The 23,807-nt window shown below is 40.9% G+C and overlaps 1 protein-coding gene across 2 annotated transcripts in view; it reads right to left on the bottom strand.

The window, feature by feature from the left end:
- Positions 1 to 806: 806 nt before the first annotated feature.
- Positions 807 to 23,807, bottom strand: part of LDHC (lactate dehydrogenase C) — a 39,153-nt gene continuing 16,152 nt past the window's right edge. For both annotated transcript variants that reach the window (XM_024347006.3, XM_024347007.3), the window contains exons 4-8: positions 22,128 to 22,301; positions 17,140 to 17,313; positions 13,409 to 13,526; positions 5,723 to 5,846; positions 807 to 1,095 (exon numbers count right to left, since the gene is read on the bottom strand). In XM_024347006.3, coding sequence (XP_024202774.1) covers positions 931 to 1,095; positions 5,723 to 5,846; positions 13,409 to 13,526; positions 17,140 to 17,313; positions 22,128 to 22,301 — 755 coding nt within the window. In that variant the 3' untranslated portion in view covers positions 807 to 930. The remainder of the gene's footprint in view (positions 1,096 to 5,722; positions 5,847 to 13,408; positions 13,527 to 17,139; positions 17,314 to 22,127; positions 22,302 to 23,807) is intronic.

Here is a 23,807-nt window from a genome sequence, read left to right as displayed (position 1 = left end):
TTATGACTGGTATAATACTTGCAGAGTTGAATACAATCTTATTTAAATTTTTTACATCGTAAAGTTACATCTGTATCTTCTTCTTCTTGTTTCTGCTTTTCTTCTGTGTTCTTCTTCTTCTTTTGAGTCTGAGTCTTCCTCTGTGGCCCATGCTGGAGTGCAGTGGCACAATCATAGCCTTGAACTCCTGGGCTCAAGTTATCTACTGGTCTCAGTCTCCCAAGTAGCTGGACTACAGATGCAGGCCACCACATCTAATTTCTTTATTTTTGTAGAGACGGGGTGTTGCTATGTTGCCAAGGCTGGTCTCAAACCCCTGGACTCATGTGATCCTCTTGCCTCACCCTCCCAAAGCACTGGGATTACAGCCATGAGCCACAGCACTCAGCTTTTTATTTCTTTTTGATATGTATGGTCTTAAAAATAAGCATTTATAATGAGTTTTTTTGAGACAGAGCCTCACTCTGTCACCCAGGCTGCAGTGCCCGGCCACATTTATAATGATTATACATAAACATACGACGCTCATGTAATGAGGTGAATATGCTGGTACTCTAACGGATGAAAGTACAAGATAAAATTGTAATACTAGAAAAAGGGCTTGGTTTGTGAAAAGAATCAAAGCTCTGTATTATAGTGATTATACATATTCTACTACATCTGAAGGCACTCTAACATATGTGACATACCTCAGAAGTATAACTTACACCTGTACAGATTGGGTATCATTAGAATAGAGCTATAAATGATTCTTAAAGAGGAAAATCTCTTTACCATTTGCTCGTTCTAATCTTGAGAGACTAGAGTTATGTCACAGGTCTCCAATTTGTTTTTATTTTTTAAAGATCAAATGAATATACTTTCAAAATTTAAAATACACAGCCTGCTATCTTCTGTTCTCCAAACAGTGGAACATTAGAAGGCTTTAATTTAAAATATTAGATCCTTTTGAATATTCCAAAGTGTTTCTGCACTCTTCTTGAAAAGGGCCTCCTCCTCAGAATTCAAGTTAATTTTCACAACATCTGAGACACCATTCCGCCCCAAGACACAAGGGATACTGAGAAAGAGTTCTTCTTTTATTCCATATAATCCCTGAAAGGCAAGATAAGATATTGTTCAAATAACCTGATATGGAAAAGCAGCTATGCAAAAGGGCGTCAAAATGAGAGTATACAGGAGAGACTAAAGCATTCAACAAGAATCGCTCAGAGGGTGGCAGAGTGATGGTCAGCAAAAGCAAGAGCATCCTTATGTCCTATAACCATGTGGAACTTACATTCAAAGACATGAAGAAGATGCCAGAGGCCTTTAGAAGGACCCAGAAACATACAATTTACCTTATCCCTTACCAGGTCATCTTTTGGTCCACGGGAAAGGATGCCATGCAGTCTTTCATGATGCCATTTTATCAAAAGGAGGACTATGAGAATCAAGTAACTTGTGTGTAGTCCCAACTACATCGAGGCAACAGTGAAGCAGGAGATGACTGGGAAGGCTCTGCTTCATACCTTTACAGCAGGGAGCATCACTGAGTTTGGACAATGGGTGCCACGGGTGGCATTTTAAGCCTCCAGAGGTAAACCCCCAGTGGAGCCTATAGATGCTCTTACATGCCCGGTGGGGCCTGTGCCTCCCATCACCAGCTGCAATGGAATGCACTCCTGCCCTTCTGTACTCCTATCCACCACCTCCACCTGAGTTCTATCTGGGACCTCCCATCATGGATAGGGCCATGAAACAGGTGCAGCCCCATGGCACTGCCCTATCCTGGGCCCCTGGAACCTCCCATCAGAAGCCCCAAAATTTCCTCCATTCCTGCAGCCAAGGCCGAGAAGCAGCTGCCAGAGCCTATTACAACCTGGGCAACTCACATAACATCTACATGCATAGGTACCAGCCTCCACCACCTCCATACTATCCTTCCTGGTCTTGGAAGATAGGAAAACTCAATATACCCCCAAAAAATTAAAATTTAAAAAATGTTAAAAGACACCCAGTTAAAAAAAAAAAAAAAAAAAAAGACACCCAGTAGATCCCTCACACTTCCCTGCCTCCTACCACTCATCACTCTTTACCCCTCTCTTTGGGGCTGAGTCTGGGGTTGTGGGAGAAGGGAGGGCATTGTTCTTCTCCAGGACTGATTATAAACAGTTACCAGGAATGGCGTTGCAGGAAGAGGGGAGGCTCCTTGACTCTGGAGCAGTGCCTCACAGCTTTCCATGCTGCAGAGCCCACGGGCGCTATTCAGCCATGCTTCCCTCTCACCATCTCTGGGGCGCTACTCAGGAGCACAAGGTGTGCCCCTTGTTCCTGTTTTGCTCTAGTAACTTCTCCCCACAGAGGGATTCTCTGGTTACCTCCTCTACCATAGTCCAGCTCCCTCATTTTGGTAGCCACTTTACACTCAACCTCATAAGCACCATCAGATCAACCAAGTGTCATCCCTGAGGGTGCCCCGCCAGCAACTACTTACATTCCTTCCACTTTGGCATCTGCCTAGCTATGGAAAGCCACTGTCTTTTCAGACTGTCAACCCACATTCTATTCAGCCAGGCTCCAGCCACAGTCATACTGAAATTTGCAATTCACTTCCCTATCCTCTTTTTTTTTTTTTTTTTTTTTTTTAGGAGACAGTGTCTTGCTGTGTCACCCAGGCTGGAGTGCAGTGGTGCAGTCATAGCTCAATGTTGCCTGGACCTCCTGGGCTTAAGCAATCTTCCCACTGCAGCCTCCCAAGTAGCACACACCACCATGCCTGGCTATTTTTCTTTTCATTTTTTATGGAGATGGAGTCTTGTTATGTTGCCCAGGTTGGTCTCCAACTCCCTCTCTGATCCTTGATCATTCTGTTGCCACCTCTGTGACATTTGAAGCTTTAACATGAGCTTCCATGGGTGTAATCAGAGGCAAGGCCTCTGATGGTGGCAGGGGAAGAAGTCCCTCTGCTTCCCTACTGGTTATTTCCAGAATTTGTTTCCCTTTACCTCCTGTCATCTCTCTTCTCTCTAGAAGAGGCACCTCAGACTGGAATTCGAGAATTCATGTCCACCCATCATGCCATCTGAGGACTGCTGGGTGGGCTGGGAACAAGGGCTCCTGCCTGAATCCTGGGACCAAGCCTGGCCCTGTGTGCTAACTGTGACCTGCTGCTAGCCTCCTCAGCCTACCCTCTTCCCTTTAAGCTTTATGCCTGGTTAGTGATAATTTCCCCTGGATATATTAGAATTTGTTCTCATTTGCTCTTGGACCAGCTGTGAAATACAGAGATTGTTTAAAGAGAATTCCCTATTTGACAAAAAAAAAAAAAAATCCAATTAATACATTAATGTGAAATAAACTCTGCACACCTTGATTTGGTGAAAATGTGAAGTAGTAAAAGTGAAGTAAGTGGGAAAGAAAGAAAAAATAAGAATATACAAATGACTCTGCTTGTAACGTCAAATGTTTAAATGTTCCCTATAAAATATAACTCAGCAGGGCGCGGTGGCTCACGCCTGTAATCCCAGCACTTTGGGAAGCCGAGGTGGTTGGATCGCTTCAGGTCACGAGTTCAAGACCAGCCTGGCAGCAGCACAAAACCCCTTCTCTACTAAAAATACAAAAAATAGCCAGGCGTGGTGGTGCGTGCCTGTAATCCCAGCTACTTAGGAGGCTGAGGCACAAGAATCGCTTGAACCCAGGAGGCAGAGGTTGCAGTGAGCTGAGATTGCGCCACTGCACTCCAGCCTGGGCAACAGAGTAAGACTTCATCCCTCCCCAAAACATTAAAATTAAATTAAAATATAATGTCCATTGACTTGTTTGGTAAAGGCTATTAAATTCCCATATTACTCAGTTTCTTCACTGATTACTCATTTGACACTTCCCTGACTCTTTCTCCAGAGTCCTAGAGAGGCAGTTGCTTATTCTCCCATAGGTTCTGCAGCCTCAGAAAAGAAGGGGTGTGTGGTATCCATTGTGTACTCTTTATTGCCTCTTCCAAATCTTTTTTTTTTTTTTTTTTTGAGACAGAGTCTCATTCTGTTGCCCAGGCTGGAGTGCAGTGACACAATCTTGGCTCACTGCAGCTTGTACCTCCTGGGTTCAAGCAATTCTCTTGTCTCAGCTGCCCAAGTAGCTAGGACTACAGGCGTGCACCACCATACTCAGCTAATTTTTGTATTTTTAGTAGAGGCGGGGTTTCACCATGTTGACCAGCTGGTCTCAAACTCCTGACGTCAAGTGATCCACCGGCCTCAGCCTCCCAAAGTGCTGGGATTACAGGCGTGAGCCACTGCACCTGCCCCGTTCTTCCAAATCATTAATCCCCTGCTCTTATAAAAACAAAACATATTCTCCCTATTTTTTGAAGATCATCTAATTCAGCTCTTCTTCCCTTTGTAAGGACTAACCTCCTAGTTATTCAATCTCATTCACAGACTGACACATGGCTCACAGTCTTCCCTGTCTATCTCAATTTCTGCCATTATCCTTGTTAACTTCAATATACATATGAATAATCCAACCAAAATTCCCTTTCTTTCCACTTTCTAGACTTTTTTCACTTATGAAACCTTCTGCTCCCACTCCCGTTATCCTACTCCTTTCACTATCTCCTTTCACTAAAAATAGAGAAATCGACAGGCCGTGGTGGCTCACGCCTGTAATCCCAGCAATTTGGGAGGCTGAGGCAGGCAGATCACGAGGTCAGGAGATCAAGACCATCCTGGTTAACACAGTGAAACCCTGTCTCTACTAAAAATACAAAAAAAATTAGCCGGGTGTGGTGGTGGGTGCCTATAGTCCCAGCTACTTGGGAGGCTGAGGCAGGAGAATAGTGTGAACCCGGGAGGTGGAGCTTGCAGTGAGCCAAGATCGCATGACTGCACTCCAGCCTGGGTGACAGAGTGAGACTCCGTCTCAAAAAAAAAAAAAAAAAAAGAGAAGTCATCAGATGCTTCCAATGTCAAATATACAAATCTACATGCATCAGTACACATTCTCTCTTTGTTAACTCCTGCCCCTCCTCCTTTTAGGGGTAATGCCTACAACTATGCTCTGGACTCCATCCCCCTCTGCTTACCACTTCTGTCTTCATCCTCTCCCTTGGTACTTGATCTTTACTATAAGCATCTTATCTGTGTAACAAACAAACAAACAAACTTCTTGCCCTGATTTTCCTTACCTTCACAACCGAATTCCTAAAAATAGCTATTACACTTGTCTTAATTTCCTCAGTCTACGCCAGTGGTTCTCAGCCAGAGGTATTATAGGATCTAAGCCTGCAGCTACTGTGACCCATCTTTGTTGCCCCATAGAAAAAATCTGCATGAGTTGGAAGCCAATAGAGGAAAAAGATGAGCCAAGAGAATAGAGAGAAAAGACAGCTCTCATAATATTGTCTGAGTACCAGAATCAGGCCTCCTTGGCATTTCAGTTACATAAGCCAATAAATTTTCTTTTTGCATAAGCTAGTTTGAGTTGGCTTCACACTGTTTATATGCCAGGGCTCAAAACTGTGTCCAAAACTGTAAATGTGATCTTCAAACCTGGTTCTCTTTCAGGATTCCCTTCCTTAGGTCAAGGTATCTGTATTTTTTTGACCTGACCTGAGGTCAAGGTCTTTGTATTTTTTATTCACTATTATATCCTCAACATCTTGTACACTGACTGGCTTATAGTAGTGACTCAATAAATATTAAAGGAAAGAATGATAAATGAAGATTTAATTTAAGCCTACCTTAACCATGGTGGAAACTGGGTGCACTCTCCTAAGATTTTTCAAAATGGATCCTACCAGATCCATCACAGACAGTCCAATAGCCCAAGAGGTATACCCCTTCAGCTTGATAATTTCATAGGCACTACAGTTGTAGAAAGTAAGAAAATCAAATTCATAATAAGTCAACCCAGAGAAAACATAATATTCTTCAAGCATCCATTTTAAAGTTATCTACATGTCAATGCAATTGTATTAGAATTTTCCCATAGATTTCTTACAGAATTTATAAACAGGCAACAAAACTTTCTATACTGGTCTAATAAAACTTCACTACATACTTTATTACTTTTTTATTGATTATTATTATTATTTTTTTTGAGACAGGGTCTTGCTTCCTTGCCCAGGCCGGAGGGCAGTTGTGTGTGATTATGGCTCACTGCAACCTCCACCTCCTGGGCTTATGCGATCCTCCCTCCTCAGCTTCCCAAGTAGCTACTTGAGAGTACAGGCATGAGCCACCATGCCTGGCTAGTTTTTGTGTTCTTTGTAGATACAGGGTTTCGCCATGTTGCCCAGGCTGGTTTCAAACTTCTGAGCTCAAGCGATCTGCTCGCCTCAGTTTCCTGGAGTGCTGGTATTATAGGTGTAAGCCACCGTGCCCAGCCTACTTACTTTAAGTAAAAATTAATTTACCCTTTTTTTAAATCATAAAGGCAGAATACTAGGACAAATGTGCCACTCAAGATGAAACTAGCTTTTAATATTTTTTGTATTGTTGCTTAAATATGCAACATAGAAACTAATCACCTTGAAAGTTACCATATAAATCTCTTGGACCATTTAAAATTGTTACTAGTGGCCAGGGGCAATGGCTCACATCTGTAATCCCAGCACTTTGGGAGGCCGAGGTGGGTGGATCACGAGGTCAGAAGTTCGAGACCAGCCTGGCCAACACTGGCCAACACAGCGAAACCCCATCTCTACTAAAAATACAAAACTTAGCCAGGTGTGGTGGTATATGCCTGTAGTCCCAGCTACTCGAGAGGCTGAGGTAGGAGAATCACTTGAACCTGGCGGGCAGAGGTTGCAGTGAGCCTAGACTACACCATTGCACTCCAGCCTGGGTGACAGAGTGAGACTCCGTCTCAAAAAAAAAAAAAAATTGTTACTAGCTTGCCAATGTAAATTTATACAGTTGTAAGCTGTGTGTATATATCTTTCCTAAGAATATATCACTAAATCAATAATAAATGAATATGGAAAATATTCATGATACATTTTCAAAGGAAAATAGCACAATACTAAACATTATGCATTTTCTTATCTCTGGCTTGTAAAAAATATAAATTTTTATACAAACTTTAGAGCTGCATCAACCTACCAAGTTATTAATAGTGATTATTTTTACAAGACAGGCTTACAGGTGAGTCTTCCTTATGCCTGTCTGAATTTCCTTATTTCCTACAATTAATATTTATTATATATTTGCATTGCTACAAATAGTGGTCTCAGGTTTGGATTGACAGTCAACTTCACTGGACAAAGAGGGTTTAATTTAGCACTAAGTTTATTTAACTTTTAGAAAGGATACAGGACAAGAAGCAAAGACTGTCCAGCATATATCATTCATATCAGGAGGTCTTAAAACTACCCCGTTTTAAAGCCCCAAGAATGCACATAACACACTTGGTTGCCAAGATAAGGCATATATATATATATATATATATATATACCACCTGAACACAGCAGGTTGGGCCTGGACTGTTCCTACAGTAGTGTCCTATGATTTGACTATCAGTCCAAAATCAGGGCCACTATCAGAGGCCATGCAATACTTTTGATGACAAAAGTACTTTTAGACCCTCAATTCTGTACGGCCAAGACTCCGGGGGTAAGTAAAAGGAAGGGGAAAGAGGGGCTGCCTGGCACCTGATTGACAGCATACTGTCTATGAGCTGAAGAAAAGAAAGCTCTACAGTAGATAACTGGGGACAAATCTCACCAGTTGAATCTGGATGACAGATTTATCCTCTCAGGTATTAATAAAATAGATTGAGAAACAGAAGAAAGTTGAGAATGGCTAAAAACATAATCCTTTAGTTGTTATTAACCATCCTGATGAAAATAAAATTGCTGGTGTAAAAGAAAGGGTAAAGGGAGCAAATAGAAGAAATAGTTTCAAGTCTGGTACTTTAAGACAAAAACTGATACACATTGTAAACCAAATGCCCTCTTGGGAACAAGTAAGGACATCCTATTAAATCATGATGTCATTCCTCAGCAATTGGTGGTTAGACAACAGCAAATCAGAAGCTGTTGTGTAAAAAGAGCTGAGTAGTTTTTAGATAAATATTAGCAGCACCCTGAGGATTGTTTATAATTATAGATCCTCTGCTAAATGATCAAGAGGCAAATAATTTAATTTTAGATACTGCAGAGTTGAGAGGACCAATAGTGATAAGTACTGATCTGAAACACATTGGAATATTTGGTATTCAAATCACACAGGACTTCAATGGGAAATGTGATCTTAATCCTTGTTCCCTTAAAGCAAGTGTCTCAAATTAAAAAGGAACTGCCCGAGCACAGTGGCTCACACCTGTAATCCCAACACTTTGGGAGGCCAAGGTGGGCAGATTGCTTTAGCTCAGGAGTTTGAGACCAGCCTGGGCAACATGGTGAAACCCCATCACTACCAAAAATACAAAAAGTGGCCAGGCATGGTGGCATGCACCTGTATTCCTAGCTACTCAGGAGGCTGAGGTGTGAGGATGGCTTGAGCCTGGGAGTCAGAGGTTGCAGTAAGCCAAGATCATGCCACTACACTCCAGCCTGGATGACAGAGCCAGACTGTGTCTCAAAAAAAAAAAAAAGAAAGAAAGAAAAAAAGAACTACCATTCTCTGTGGTACAATTATTAGTGACTGGGTAGATAAAGACCAACACTGTGACAGCCCTATGGGAGGTAGATGGGCTGCTCCATAACCCTTGGAAACCGCTATCGGTTAAAACAGGTTCCTTAGTGGGTGGGGGGTATGGATGTGCCTCCAGACCAGTTAGATCCCTGCATTTATTGGAGACTGGTCTCCTGGCCCCTATAGCTGAAAATATATGGGCATAAGGGACAGTTTTGTTGAGAAGGATAGGAAAAGATACTGTAATATTAATACATATTGTGTTTTCTAGGGATTAATTTAACCTCTCATTCAAAGCTTTTTGGTGAAACAAAGCATTTGTAGGTTCCCTTAAGAGAATTTAAGAAAATAAAACATACCAATAATGATTTTCAAAGTAAAAGATATTTTGGTAAATTGACCTAAAACTTTCAATTGATGTGATACTTATGGAAATAGTTTGGCCAAAAAAAGAAATACATTTGCTTTAGAAATATAAAAACTGCGTGGTGGCTTCAGGAGGCTGAGGCGGGCAGATCACCTGAGGTCAGGAGTTGGAGACCAGTTTGACCAACATGGTGAAACCCCATCTGTACTAAAAATATAAAAACTAGCCAGGTGTGGTGGTACGCTCCTGTAGTCCCAGCCACTCAAGAGGCTGAGGCATGAGAATCGCTTGAACCCAGGAGGCGGAGGTTGCAGTGAGCCAAAATTGCCCCACTGCACTCCAGCCTGGGCAACAGAGCAAGACTCTGTCTCAAAAAAAAAAAAAAAAAAAAAAAAGAGAGAGAGAAAGAGATAAAACATGCGATTGAATGCGTGTATCAATACCTTTAATAAGACGCAAGTGATAGTAAATGATAGAGGGGGAAAAAAACAGTCTAGTTGGTTAAGAATTACCAAAACATTGTGAAGGATTCTGTTTACCTACTGTGTCTTATAGAATCTAGTGGTTGTAGATGTACTAACTTGTCTTTTCTATTTATAAAATATTGAAGAAATGTTTGTCAAATGAACTCTGAAGAATATATGATACAAAGATAATAATCTGAGGTCATGGAAAGGTACCAAGGGTAAAGGGTTAACAGTGGATTTGAGCCCTTTCGAAAAAGCCAGAAGTAACTGGGAAGATAACCTTGAGTTTGAGTTCAGGCAACATAGTTTTCTAGATATAAAAATTAGTTAAGATAAATGTGGACTATTAACTATAATAGAACTAGGTTATCAGCACTGGATTTTATGAAACCATTGATTTGTGCATTGTATCAGGACTAGCAGTACTGGGATCAAGTATGCAGACCCTGAGGGCTATGTGACAAGAAGTGCATTAAGAACTGTTGAGAATTTCCCACTTTTGCAGTTAAAAAAAAAAAAAAAAAAAAAAACTGTTGAGAACTAAAGGCAGCCACTTTCCTGTGCTGGGGAAGTCTGCCCCCATGTCAGCTTCCTTCTGTGTAACTGAGTGTGCCCCATGCAGTGATAGGGCCTAGAAGCTACACCTAAGCATTGCAATACTGTTGTTTTGTTTTGTTTTGTTTTTAGACGGAGTCTCCCTCTGTCGCCCATGCTGGAGTGCAGTGGCGTAACCTCAACTCACAGCAACCTCCACCTCCTGGGTTCAAGTGATGCCTCAGCCTCCCAAATAGCTGGGATTACAGGCGCCCGCCACCAAGCCCAGCTAATTTTTGTATTTTTAGTAGAGACAGGGTTTCACCATGTTGGGCCAGGCTGGTCTTGAACTCCTGACCTTAAGAAGTGATCTACCCGCCTCAGCCTCCCAAAGTGCTGGGATTACAGGCATGAGCCACCACGCCCAGCCGCATTGAAATATCTTCTAAAGGGCCGGGTGTGGTGGCTCATGCCTGTAATCCCAGCACTTTGGGAGGCCAAGGTGGGCAGATCATGAGGTCAAGAGATTAAGACTCCTGGCCAACATGGTGAAACCCCGTTTCTACTAAAAATACAAAAATTAGCTGAGCATGGTGGCGCGTGCTTGTAGTCCCAGCTACTCAGGAGGCTGAGGCAGGAGAATTGCTTGAACCCGGGAGGCGGAGTGCAGAGACCACACCACTGCACTCCAGCCTGGCGACAGAGCAAGACCCCATCTCAAAAAAAAAAAAAAGAAAAGAAATACCTTCTAAAGAAGATACTGATATGCTATACTGTGTTGTCTTCCTGGTATCCTTTCACCATGCTAGATAAACTTAATGCTAGGTGAAAACCTATTATGTCCTGTGAGTCGGACAGTCTGAATTTCAGACAACAATTCGTGGCTATATACTTTTAATATTGTTGTTGTTTTTTTTTGTTTTTTTTTTAAGAGATGAGGTCTCACTCTGTTGCCCAGGTTGGAATGCAGTGGACTATCGTTGTTCATTGCAATCTTGCATTCCTGGGCTCAAGTAATCCTCCCATCTCAATCTCCCAGGTAGCTAAGACTACAGGTATGCAACACTACAACTAGTTAATTTTTAAATTTATTTTATTTTATTTATTTATTTTTTTAGAGACAGGATCTTTCTCTGCTGTCCAGGCTAGTGTGCAGTGGTGTGATCATACCTCTGCGAGTTTGAGTTGAGCCTAAAACTCCTGGGCTCAAGTGATCTTCCTGCCTTAACCACCCCAGTAGCTGGGACTACAGACATACCACCATGCCTGGCTAATTTTTTAAAATTTTTTGTGGAGACATGATCTCACTCTGTTGCCCCAGCTGATCTGAAACTCCTGGCCTCAAACAATCCTCCTACCTCAGCCTCCCAAAGGGTTGGGATTACAGATGTGAGCCACTGCACCCAGCCTTAACTGCTTTTTTAACTACGGTAAAATTTATCATCTTAACAATTATAGTTCAGTGGCATTAAGTGCATTAACACTGCTGTGCAGTCATTACCACTATCCTCTCTCAAATGTTTTCATCTTCCCAAACTGTAGCTCTGTACTCATACACGTTGCCATGTTACTTTTTATAACCAAAAATAAAATAATATAAACTTTTAAAACTAAAAGGCATTTAAGAGAATAAAAACTCACCCATGATCACTTGTTATATTATGACTTTTTAGTCTCTGCCCTAATTCTTACACATTTTTGTTTTATTGTTTTATTTTATTTATTTATTTGTTTGTTTTCTTTGAAACAGAGTCTTGCTCTGTTGCCAGGCTGGAGTGCACTGGTGTGATCTTGGCTCACTGCAACCTCTGCCTCCCGGGTTCAAGCGATTCTCCTGCCGCAGCCTCCTGAGTAGCTGGGATTACAGGGGCACACCACCACACCCGGCTAATTTTTTTTTTTTTTTTTTTTGTATTTTAGTAGAGACGGAGTTTCACCATATTGGCCAGGATGGTCTTGATCTCCTGACCTCATGATCAGCCCACCTAGGCCTTCCAAAATGCTGGCATTACAGGCATAAGCCACTGCGCCCAGCCTATTATTTTATTTATTTATCTTTTTTCTGAGACAGAGTCTTGCTCTGTTGCCCAGGCTGGATTGCACTGGCACAATATTGGCTCACTGCAACCTCTGCCTCCTAGGTTCAAGCAATTCTTGTGCCTCAGCCTCCCAAGTAGCTGGGATTACAGGCACGCACAACCACAGCTGGCTAATTTTTTTTTTTTTTTTTTTTTTTTTTTTTTTTTTTTTTTTTTTTTTTTTTAGTAGAGACGGTTTTCACCATGTTGGCCAGGCTGGTCTCGAACTCCTGACCTCAGGTGATCTGCCCACCTTGGCCTCCCAAAGTATTGGGATTATAGGCGTGAGCCACCATGCCTGGCCTCTTACACATTTTTGTAGGGTTGTTGTCAGTATACATACAGTAGACTTGTGGTTTTTGTTAAGTTCAATATTCCAAGCTGTGAATATCCAAAAGTGATTTTTAAGTTCTTTTTTTTTTTTTTTTGAGATGGAGTTTCACTCTTGTTGCCCAGGCTAGAGTGCAATGGCGCTGTCTTGGCTCACTGCAACCTCTGCCTCCTGGGTTCCAGTGATTCTCCTGCCTCAGCCTCCCAAGTACCTGGGATTACAGGCGCCCATCACCACACCGAGCTAATTTTTGTATTTTTAGAAGAGATGGGGTTTTACCATGTTGTTCAGGCTGGTCTCGAACTGCTGACCTCAGGTGATCCACCCGCCTTGGCCTCCCAAAGCGCTGGAATTACAGGCGTGAGCCACCCCGCCCAGCCAATTTTTAAGTTCTATAACTTCTACTAATATGTAACTTGACTCTTGACTAAACCATGAAGAATAATCCTGTGTGCTGTTAAGGCTAATATATATGGAGTCAGATGCTTCATTTATAAGAAAACCATATTGATTTCTGATCATCTGCATTAGCTTAATGTTTCATCTACTCAAATGATGAACATTTAATAAGTTCTTGGCATGGTTCTAGCATTTTACATGTAGTATTAACTTATTTACTCTTCATAATAGCCCTGTAAAGTAGGTTCTATAATTATCCCCATTTCGAAGATAAGTAAACAACTTCTGATATTTTAAGTAATTTCCCAATATCATATCACTAATAAATGATGAAGCAGGTTTCAAACCTGGACAACCTGGGTCCAAAGTCCATGCTCATAATCACTATGCTTTTATTACTCTCAAATATATGAGTTGTGAAATAATAAGTACTTTTTCTTTTTGAAAAATGCCCCCAAAAAGAAAGCTATGTATAAGTCTGAATTTAGTGATTTTCAGAAGCCTAGAGTTATTTATCTCACAAAAAGCAAGGATCAACTACTTGATTTTTGTCCGTGATATTTATTTTTAAGACTGACTATTAAGGCATTAAGAAACTTAATAGGTACTATTACCTTTGAATAACTTGTTTATGGATATTTTTCCAGTGTTCCTTATCTGAATCCGTTCCTAATTTAGGGTCCAGAGTCTTCAGAGCAACACCAGCAACATTCACCCCACTCCATAAGGGCACTAAAAAATACAGATCTCAAAATAAACTCTTCTTCCCAATATTGCATCAGGAGTTTGAGTTCAGTGTTGTTTTTTTAAGTTAAGTTGCCACCTGATATGGTTCAGATGTTTGTCTCCTCCAAATCTCATGTTGAAATGTAACCCCTAGTGTTGCGGGTGGGAAGTGTCTGATCATGGGTGCAGATCCCTCATGAATAGTTTAGCATCATCCCCTGTTGATGAGTGAGTTTTCACTCTAAGTTCATGTGAGATCTGGTTGTTTAAAAGTGTATGGCACCTCCTCTCTCTCGTTTCTGCCCTCACTATGTGACACATCTACTCCTCCTTTGCCTTCTGCCATGATTGCAAGCTTCCTGAGGCCCTCATCAAAAGCATATCTTGGAGCCATGCCTGTACAACCTGCAGAAGCACAAGCTAAATTAAACCCCTTTTCTTTATAAATTACTCAGCCTCAGGTATTTCTTTTGTTTTTTTTTTTTTCTTTTTCACTCAGGCTGTAGCATAGTGGCTTGATCTCAGCTCACTGCAACCTCCACCTCCCAAGTTCAAGGGATTCTGCTGTTTCAGCCTCCCGAGCAGCTGGGATTACAGGTGTGTGCCACCACACCCAGCTTTTTTTTGTATTTTTAGTAGAGATGGGGTTTCGCTATGTTGGCCAGGCTGGTCTTAAACTCCTGGCCTCAAGTGATCCACACGCGTTGGCCTCCAAAAGTGCTGGGATTACAGGCATGAGCCACTACTCCTGGCCAGGTATTTCTTTTTCTTTTTTTTTTTTTTTTTTTGAGAGGGAGTCTTGCTCTGTCGCCCAGGCTAGAGTGCAGTGGCGTGATCTCGGCTCACTGCAAACTCCGCCTCCCGGGTTCACGCCATTCTCCCGCCTCAGCCTCCCGAGTCACTGGGACTACAGGTGCCCACCACCACGCCTGGCTAATTTTTTGTATTTTTAGTAGAGACGGGTTTTCACCGTGTTAGCCAGGATGGTCTCAATCTCCTGACCTCGTGATCCGTCCACCTCAGCCTCCCAAAGTGCTGGGATTATAGGCGTGAGCCACCGTGCCCGGCCCTGGCCAGGTATTTCTTTACAGCAACACAAAAATGGCCTAAAACACCACCTTACACCATACATAAAAATAGGTTTCAAATGTATAAAAGAGGGAAATGTAAGAAATAAAATTATAAGGTTGTTAGAAAATATGTAGTAGAATTTATTTATAATTGTGTGGTATAGGAGGCATTTTTAAGCAACATACATATTTTTAAGCAATATGCAAAATGCAGTATAAACAAAGAAAAAGACTGATAAGAAAGATAAAATATAAGCAATGAGAGGGAAAAGAATGTCAAATTAATACCATACTTCTCAATAGTAAACAAGAGCCAAGGAGGAATAACTGTCAATCTAGAATCTCACATCCAATTAACCTGTCATTCCAGAATGAGACTAAAACAGTCATATAAACAACACCAACAGGATAGAGTTCAGGAAGAAATAAATTGAATCCAGGGGAAGAAATTAGATGGAGAAAATAAAGATAAGCAACACAACTGGCCAACCTGTAAATAAATCTGAACAAGTATTAACTATTCAAATAATAATAATTATAACTAGTTTGGGGGATATAAGAACAGTATGGATACAGAAAAGGAATTAATAATTACATGTATGACAGAAAGAGGATGGTGTCAACATCATAAAAAAGAGGATGATCAAACTAAAAGCATTCTAAGGTCTTTGTATTATCCCGGCCGGGTGCAGTGGCTCATGCCTATAATCCCAGCACTTTGGAAGGCTGTGGCGGGTGGATCACCTGACGTCAAGAGTTCGAGACCAGCCTGACCAACATGGCGAAACCCTGTCTCTACTAAAAATACAAAATTAGTCGGGTGTGGTGGTGCATGCCTGTAATCCCAGCTACTCAGGAGGCTGAGGCAGGAGAATCGCTTGAACCCGGGAAGCGGAGGTTGAGGTGAGCCGAGATCACACCATTGCACTCCAGCCTGGGCAACAAGAGCGAAACTCTGTCTCAAAAAAAAAAAAAAAAAAAAAAAAAAAATCTTTGTATTATCCCAAAGGAGAGTAAATAAATTTATCATCTGAGGTCAAGTATGAATGTCAAAAAATTTATAGATAACCATTTATAAGGTAAGTGTATAATTCAAAGTATTAGAGGAAATTAAAGAAAGTAGATCCAATGGAAAACAGAAAAAGAGGAAGGAAACTGAAAAATCATGCTAAATAGAATACTAAACATGTTCAAATTAATACTAATCAGAATATACTGTTTTCTAAAAATAAAGTTATAGAATATTAAATGTGAGAAATTAAAATATACCAGAGAAAATTAGTTTTAATGAACTTCAGGAAAAATAACACAAGCCAACAGGGTCAAAGTAAGGCTCTGGTTGAAGAAATATTTGTCCAAATCAAATAAAGTATTTGTTATATTATGGCTCTTGGATTATAAAGAAAAGGGCACTCTAAATATTTTGAATAAATAAATGAATGTTTGAACAAATGGTCTTTATTCTCAATTGGTTTATTGCCATTATGGAAAGAAGATTTACATACATGACACAATTAAAGAACACTGTAAAAAGTATAAAGTTCTAACCATGTAGCAGAGACTAAATGTTTAAATTCAGTAAAGAGAGAGGTTGGTGTGGCCTCAATAGTTAAAATCACATATTATTTCATTTATATGAAAAATCTGGAATAAATAAATCTACAGAGTGAGAAAGTAGATTAGTGGTTGCCTGGGGCTAGGGTAGGGGAAAAAGATGCGGATTTCATTTTGGGCTGATGAAAAGATTCTGTATTTAGATTGTGGTGATGTTAGTACAACCCTGTGAATATACCAGAAACTCACGAATTCTGTAATTTGCTGGTTGAATTTTATGGTACATGAATTGTATTAGTCCATTCTCACATTGCTATAAAGAAATACCTGAGACTGGGCAACTTACAAAGAAAAGAGGTTCAACTGGCTCACAATTCTGCAAGCTGTACAGGAAGCACAATGCTGGCATCTGCTTGGCTTCCTGAGAGGCCTCAGGAAACTTTCAATCATAGAAGAAGGCGAAGGGGAAGCAGGAGAGTCTTATATGGCTACAGCGGAGGGGGGCGGGGTGCCACACACTTTTAAACAACCAGATCTCACAAGAACTCACTATTGTGAAAACAGTACTAAGGCGGATGGTGTTAAACCAGGACAACCTGCCTCCATGATCCAACCACCTCCCACCAGGCCCCAGCTCCCACACTGGGGATTACAATTCAACATGAGATTTGGGCAGGGACACAGATCCAAACCATATCATGAATTATGTCTTAATAAAGCTGTTTTAAAAAATCACAATAAAGTATTACAGATAAGAGAAACACTCATATTGACTATTAAAACAGCTATATGATTTGTGGACTATTTTATGAAAGATAGCTAAATCAATGATGCAAAAGATTGAAACTAAAGGAATAGTAAAAGTTACACCAGGGAAATACCAAAAAAATTAAACTTATACAACTATATTAATATCAGGAAAAAAACTTTAAAGGAAATAAGCATTAGTAGAGATAAGAAGGGTAGTCACGTAATAATAATAGATTTATACTTACCACTAGAATCACCATGTTCTCCAATAATCCAACCATGGCAGCTTGTGGGGTGGACACCCAACTTTTCTCCAATTAGGTAACGGAAACGGGCAGAGTCTAGATTACAACCACTTCCAATTACACGAGTTACAGGTAAGCCACTTATCTTCCAGACTATATATGTCAAAATATCCACTAAGAAGAAAAATTTTGTGTTAGAAAAAGATTCATCATAACTTAAAAAAAAATTTTTTTTCCTGAATACATAGATGAATTGTTTTAGAGTCAAATACAGATTTACTACAAAGTGAAGCAAATCACTGGCTGGGTGCGGTGGCTCATGCCTGTAATCCCCCGGCACTTTGGGAGGCTTAGGTAGGTGGATCACTTGAGGCCAGGACTTTGAAACCAGCCTGGCCAATATGGTGAAACTGTCGCTACCAACAAATACAAAAATTAGCCAGATGTGGTGGCACACACCTGCATTCCCAGCTACTTGGGAGGCTAAGAAGGAACCAGAAAACCAACCTTGGTAATATAACAAAATAAGGCTCGTCAACACCCCCCAAAAATCACATAAGTTCACCAGCAATGGATCCAAACCAAGAAGAAATCCCTGGTTTACCTGAAAAAGAATTCAGGAGGTTAGCTATTAAGCTAATCAGGGAGGGACCAGAGAAAGGCGAAGCCCAGTGCAAGGAAATAAAAAAAAAAAGATACAAGAAGTGAAGGGAGAAATATTCACATAAATAAATAGCTTAAAGAAAAAACAATAAAAAATTCAGGAAACTTTGGACACACTTTTAGATATGTGAAATGCTCTGGAAAGTCTCAGCAATAGAATTGAACAAGTAGAAGAAAGAAATTCAGAGCTCGAGGACAAGGTCTTCAAATTAACCCAATCCAACAAAGACAAAGAAAAAGAATAAGAAGATATGAACAAAGCCTCCAGGATGTCTGGGATTACAATAAACAACCAAACCTAAGAATAATCGGTGTTCCTGAGGAAGAAGACAATTCTAAAAGCTTAGAAAACATATTTGGTATTTGGGGAGATAATCAAGGAAAACCTCCCCGGCCTTGCTAGAGACCTAGACATGCAAATACAAGAAGCACAAAGGACACCTGGGAAATTCATCGCAAAAAGACCTTTGCCTAGCACACTGTCATCAGGTTACCCAAAGTTGAGACAAAGGAAAGAATCTTAAGAGCTGTGAGACAGAAGCACCAGGTAACCTATAAAGAAAAACCTATCAAATTAATAGCAGATTTCTCAGCAGAAACCCTACAACCTAGAAGGGATTGTGGCCCTATCTTCAGCCTCCTCAAACAAAACAATTATCAGCCAAGAATGTTGTATCCAGTAGAAACTAAGAATCATATATGAAGGAAAGATACAGTCATTTTCAGACAAACAAATGCTGAGAGAATTTGCCATTACCAAGCCACCACTATAAGAACTGCTAAATGGAGCTCTAAATCTTGAAACAAATCCTGGAAACACATCAAAACAGAACCTCTTTTTTTTTTTTAATTTCTTTTTTTTGAGATGGAGTCTTGCTCTGTTGCCCAGGCTGGAGTGCAGTGGCAGGATCTCAGCTCACTGCAACCTCTGCCTCCCAGGTTCAAGCAATTCTCCTGCCTCCGCGTACCGAGTAGCTGGGACTACAGGTGCCCACCACCATGCCCAGCTAATTTTTGTGTTTTTAGTAGAGACAGGGTTTCACTATGTTGGGCAGGCTGGTCTTGAACTCCTGACCTCAGGTGATCCGCCCACCTTGGCCTCCCAAAATGCTGGGATTACAGGTGTGAGCCACTGTGCCTGGCCCAGAACTTCCTTAAAGCATAAATCACACAGGACCTATAAAACAAAAACACAAGTTAAAAAGCAAAAACAAACATACAAACAAAAACCCAAAGTACACAGGCAACAAAAAGCATGATGAATACAAGAGTACCTTGCATTTCAATACTAACACTGAATGTAAATGGCCTAAATGCTCCACTTAAAAGATACAGAACTGCAGAATGGATAAGAACTAACCAACCAACTATCTGCTGTCTTCAGGAGACTCACCTAACATACGAGGACTCACATAAAGGGGTGGAAAAAGGCATTTCATGCAAATGGACACCAAAAGCGAGCTGGGGTAGATACTCTTATATCAGACGAAACAAACTTTAAAGCAACAGCAGTTAAAAGAGACAAAGAGGGACATTATATAATGGTAAAAGGCCTTGTCCAATAGGAAAATATCACAGTCCTAAACATATATGCACCTAACACTGGAGCTCCCAAATTTATAAAACATTTACTAATAAACCTAAGAAATAAGACAGACAGCAACACAATAATAGTGGGGGACTTCAATACTCCGCTGACAGCAATAGACAGGTCATCAAGACAGAAAGTCAACAAAGAAACAGTGGATTTAAACTATACCTTGGAACAAATGGATTTAACAGATATATACACAACATTTCATCTAACAACCACAGAATACACATCCTATTCAACAGCACATGGAACTTTCTCCAAGACAGACCATATGATAGGCCATAAAATGAGCCTCAATAAATTTAAGAAAATTGAAATTATATCAAGCACTCTCAGACCACAGTGGAATAAAACTGGACATCAACTCCAAAAGGAACCTTCAAAACCATGCAAATACATGGAAATTAAATAACCTGCTCCTGAATGAGCATTGAGTCAAAAATGAAATCAAGATAGAAATTAAAAATTCTTCTAACTGAATGACAGTAATGACACAACCTATCAAAACTGCTGGGATACAGCTAAGGCGATGCCAAGAGGAAAGTTCATAGCCCTAAATGCCTACATCAAAAAGTCTGAAAGACCACAAAAGACAATCTAAGGTCACACCTCAAGGAACTAGAGAAACAAGAACAAACCAAACCCAAACCCAGCAGAAGAAAGGAAATAACTAAGATCAGAGCAGAACTAAATGAAATTGAAACAAAAAAATACAAAAGATAAATGAAACAAAAAGCTGGTTCTTTGAAAAGATAAATAAAATTGATAGACTATTAGCAAGATTAACCAAGAAAAGAAGAGAGCAGGCCGGGTGCAGTGGCTCACACCTATAATCCCAGCACTTTGGGAGGCGAGGCAGGTGGATCACCTGAGGTCAGGAGTTTCAGACCAGCCTGGTCAACATGGTGTAACCTCGTCTTTACTAAAAATACAATTACAAAAATTAGCCAGGCGTGGTGGTGTGCACCTGCAGTCCCAGCAACATGGGAGGCTGAACAGGAGAATCGCTTGAACCTGCGACAAGGAGATTGTGGTGAGCCAAGGTCATGCCACTGCACTCCAGCCTGGGACAGAGCAAGACTCCATCTCAAAAACAAAAAAACAAAACCAAACAAAACAAAAACACACACAATGATATTGGATTGGCTAAAATTTATTTTATTTTATTTATTTATTTTTATTTTTATTTTTTGAGACAGAGTTTCACTCTTGTTGCCCAGGCTGGAATGCAATGGTGCGATCTCAACTCAGCACAACCTCCACTTCCCAGGTTCAAGTGATTCTCCTGCCTCAGCCTCTTGAGTAGCTGGGATTACAGGCATGCACCACCACACACCCGGCTAATTTTGTATTTTTAGTAGAGATGGGGTTTCACTATGTTGGCCAGGCTAGTCTTGAACTCCTGACCTCAGGTGATCCACCTGCCTTAGGCTCCCAAAGTGTTGCGGGGATTACAGGTGTGAGCCACCACGCCTGGCCTGGATTGGCTAAAATTTAAAACTGTGGTTTTTTTTTGTTTGCTTTGGTTTTTTTTTTTTTTGAGACAAGGTTTCACTCTGCCACTCAGGCTGGAGTGCAGTGGCACAACCACAGCTCACTGCAGCCCAGATCTCCTAGGCTTATGCAATCTTCATACCCAGCTTTTTTACTTTATTTTATGTACAGACAAGGTCTCCCTATGTTGCCCACACTGGTCTCAAACTCCTAGGCTCAAGCGATCCTTCTGCCTCAGCCTCCCAAAGTGCTAGGATTACAGGCATGAGCCACAATGCCCAACCTGTTTGGTAATTTCTGATAGAGTTAAACATATACCTACCATATAACCCACCTATGTTACTCCCAGGTATTTATCCAAGAGAAATAAAGACATATGACCACACAAATACTTACATACAAATTAAGATGTTAGTTTCACTCATAATAGCCCAAAACTGGAAATAACCTCAATATGTTTCAACAGATGAATAAACAAAATAGCATTTTAAATGTATAAACAATGGCTGGGTGCAGTGGCTCACATCTGTAATCCCAGCACTTTAGGAGGCCAAGGCGAGTAGACTGCCTGAGCTTAGGAGTTCCAGACCAGACTGGACAAAATAGTGAAACCCCACTTCTACCAAAAATACGAAAATTAGCTGGGTGTGGTGGGACATGCCTGTGGTCCCAGCTACTGGGGAGCCTGAGGTGGGAGGATCAATTGAGCCTGTGAGGCAGAGGTTACAGTGAGCCAAGATTACGCCCTGCACTCCAACCTCGAGTGAGACAGAGGTTGAGTGACACCCCATCTCAGAGTGAGACCCCATCTCAAACACACAAACAAAAAAATGTATAAACAAAAGAATACTTTGGCACTAAAAAAGGAACAATATGATACACTCACTAATATGGATGAATCCCAAAATAATTATGCTGGGTGAAAGAAGTCAGGCAGAAAAAATTACATTCAGCGTGATTTCATTCATATAAAATTCCAGAAAATGGGGCCGGGGTGGAATGAGAGATGAACTGCAAGGAGGCACAAGAAAACTTTCAGAGGTAGCTGAAATGTTTTGTATCTTGATCATGGCGGTAGTTTCATGAGTGATTACATTTATCAAAACTCATCGCGTTATATACTTTAAACGAGTGCAATTTATTGTATATAAATGTTAACTCAATGAAGTTGATTCTTTTAAAGGAATGGTATGGAAAGATCATCCTTATGCAATAGAATGGAAGAGAGAAGACTCACCTGGATTTGAAACAACAAGAATTTTACAGTCAGGACTATAATGGACTATGGCAGGAATGATTGATTTCATTATAGCCACATTACGTTGGACCAGGGCAAGGCGAGTTTCTCCCTCCTGCTGCCTTGCACCTGCTGTGACAATAACTATTCTGGAGTTTGCAGATACACTGTAATCTAAAAAGGAAACAAAATACTATATTTGGATCAACATTACCATAACCACTGTGCCTTAACTCCTTAAAACTCTATTGTATGTTCTTAGTATTATATTAAAGTATCCATGTACCTTTATGTCTGGCATTTTGGAGATGAACGGACTTTTCTAACCTTTATAATCTGAAGGAAGCCTTGTCACTATGACTTGCCAAATTTCACATAGCTACCTCAAAAATTTTTATAACAATAGAAAGTAACATCCCCTTTTGCCCAAATTCCCATGTGTTATGAAGGCCCAAGGCAATGAAAGTCAGCTCTCTGCCTTCTTAGAAACACCAAAATGAGGCCAGGCACAGTGGCTCACGCCTGTAATCCCAGAACTTTGGGAGGCCAAGGCAGGCGGATCACGAGGTCAAGAGATCAAGACCATCTTGGCCAACATGGTAAAATCCTGTCTCTACTAAAAATACAAAAATTAGCTGGGAGTGGCAGCACATGCCTGTAGTCCCAGCTACTTGGGAGGCTGAGGCAGGAGAATCGCTTGAACCTGGGAGGCGGAGGTTGAAGTGAGCAAAGATCGCGCCACTGCACTCCAGCCTGGCAAGACTCTGTCTCAAAAAAAAAAAAAAAAAAAAAAAGACCAAAATGAATAAAGACTTAGAACTCTGAGAATTTATGTGTCTGTTTCAGGAGTCTAAGAGTGAGAATGTATTTACTTCTAATATTGTAAGGGACTGGGTTTGAAATCACAAGTTCTTGACCCACCCAAGAAAATAAACTACATACTAAATGACCAGTTGTTTCACCTGTTGAATACAATGTCACTACTATGAAGCACTTACTAACTCATACTGGACTTCTTTTTTTTTTTTCTGAGATAGTGTCTCACTCTGTTGCCCAGGCTGGAGTATGGTGGTGCCATCTCAGCTCACTGCAACGTCTGCCTCTCAGGTTCAAGAGGTTCTCCCACATCAGCCTCCTGAGTAGCTGGGACTACAGGCATGCACCATGACACACAGCTAAATTTTTATTTTTTGGTAGAGACGGGGTTTCACCATGTTGGCCAGGCTGGTTTCAAACTCCTGACCTCAACTGATCCACCTACCTCGGCCTCCTAAAGTGTTGGGATTACAGGCGTGAGCTACCACATGTGGCCTCATACTGGACTTTTTTAAAAAGCACTATATAGCTGAAGATTATCTACCATGTGGATGTAAAAAATTAGTTAAAATATCCTCTATATCTATCTCATCTCGACTTTTCATGTTCTTTTAGAAAATGAAATCTAATAGCTGGGCGTGGTGGCTCACACCTGTAATTCTAACACTTTGGAAGCTGAGGCTGGCGGATCACTTGAGGTCAGGAGTTCAAGACCAGCCTGACCAACATGTCTCTACTAAAAATACAAAAATTAGCCAGCCATGGTGGCGTGCATCTGTAATCCCAGCTACTCAGGAGGCTGAGGCAGGAGAATGGCTTGAACCCAGGAGGCGGAGGTTGCAGTGAGCCCAGATCATGCCACTG

Source organism: Pan troglodytes, chromosome 9, assembly GCF_028858775.2.
Source record: "Pan troglodytes isolate AG18354 chromosome 9, NHGRI_mPanTro3-v2.0_pri, whole genome shotgun sequence".
Taxonomy (NCBI): domain Eukaryota; kingdom Metazoa; phylum Chordata; class Mammalia; order Primates; family Hominidae; genus Pan; species Pan troglodytes.
This window is presented reverse-complemented; position numbering and strand designations above follow the sequence as displayed.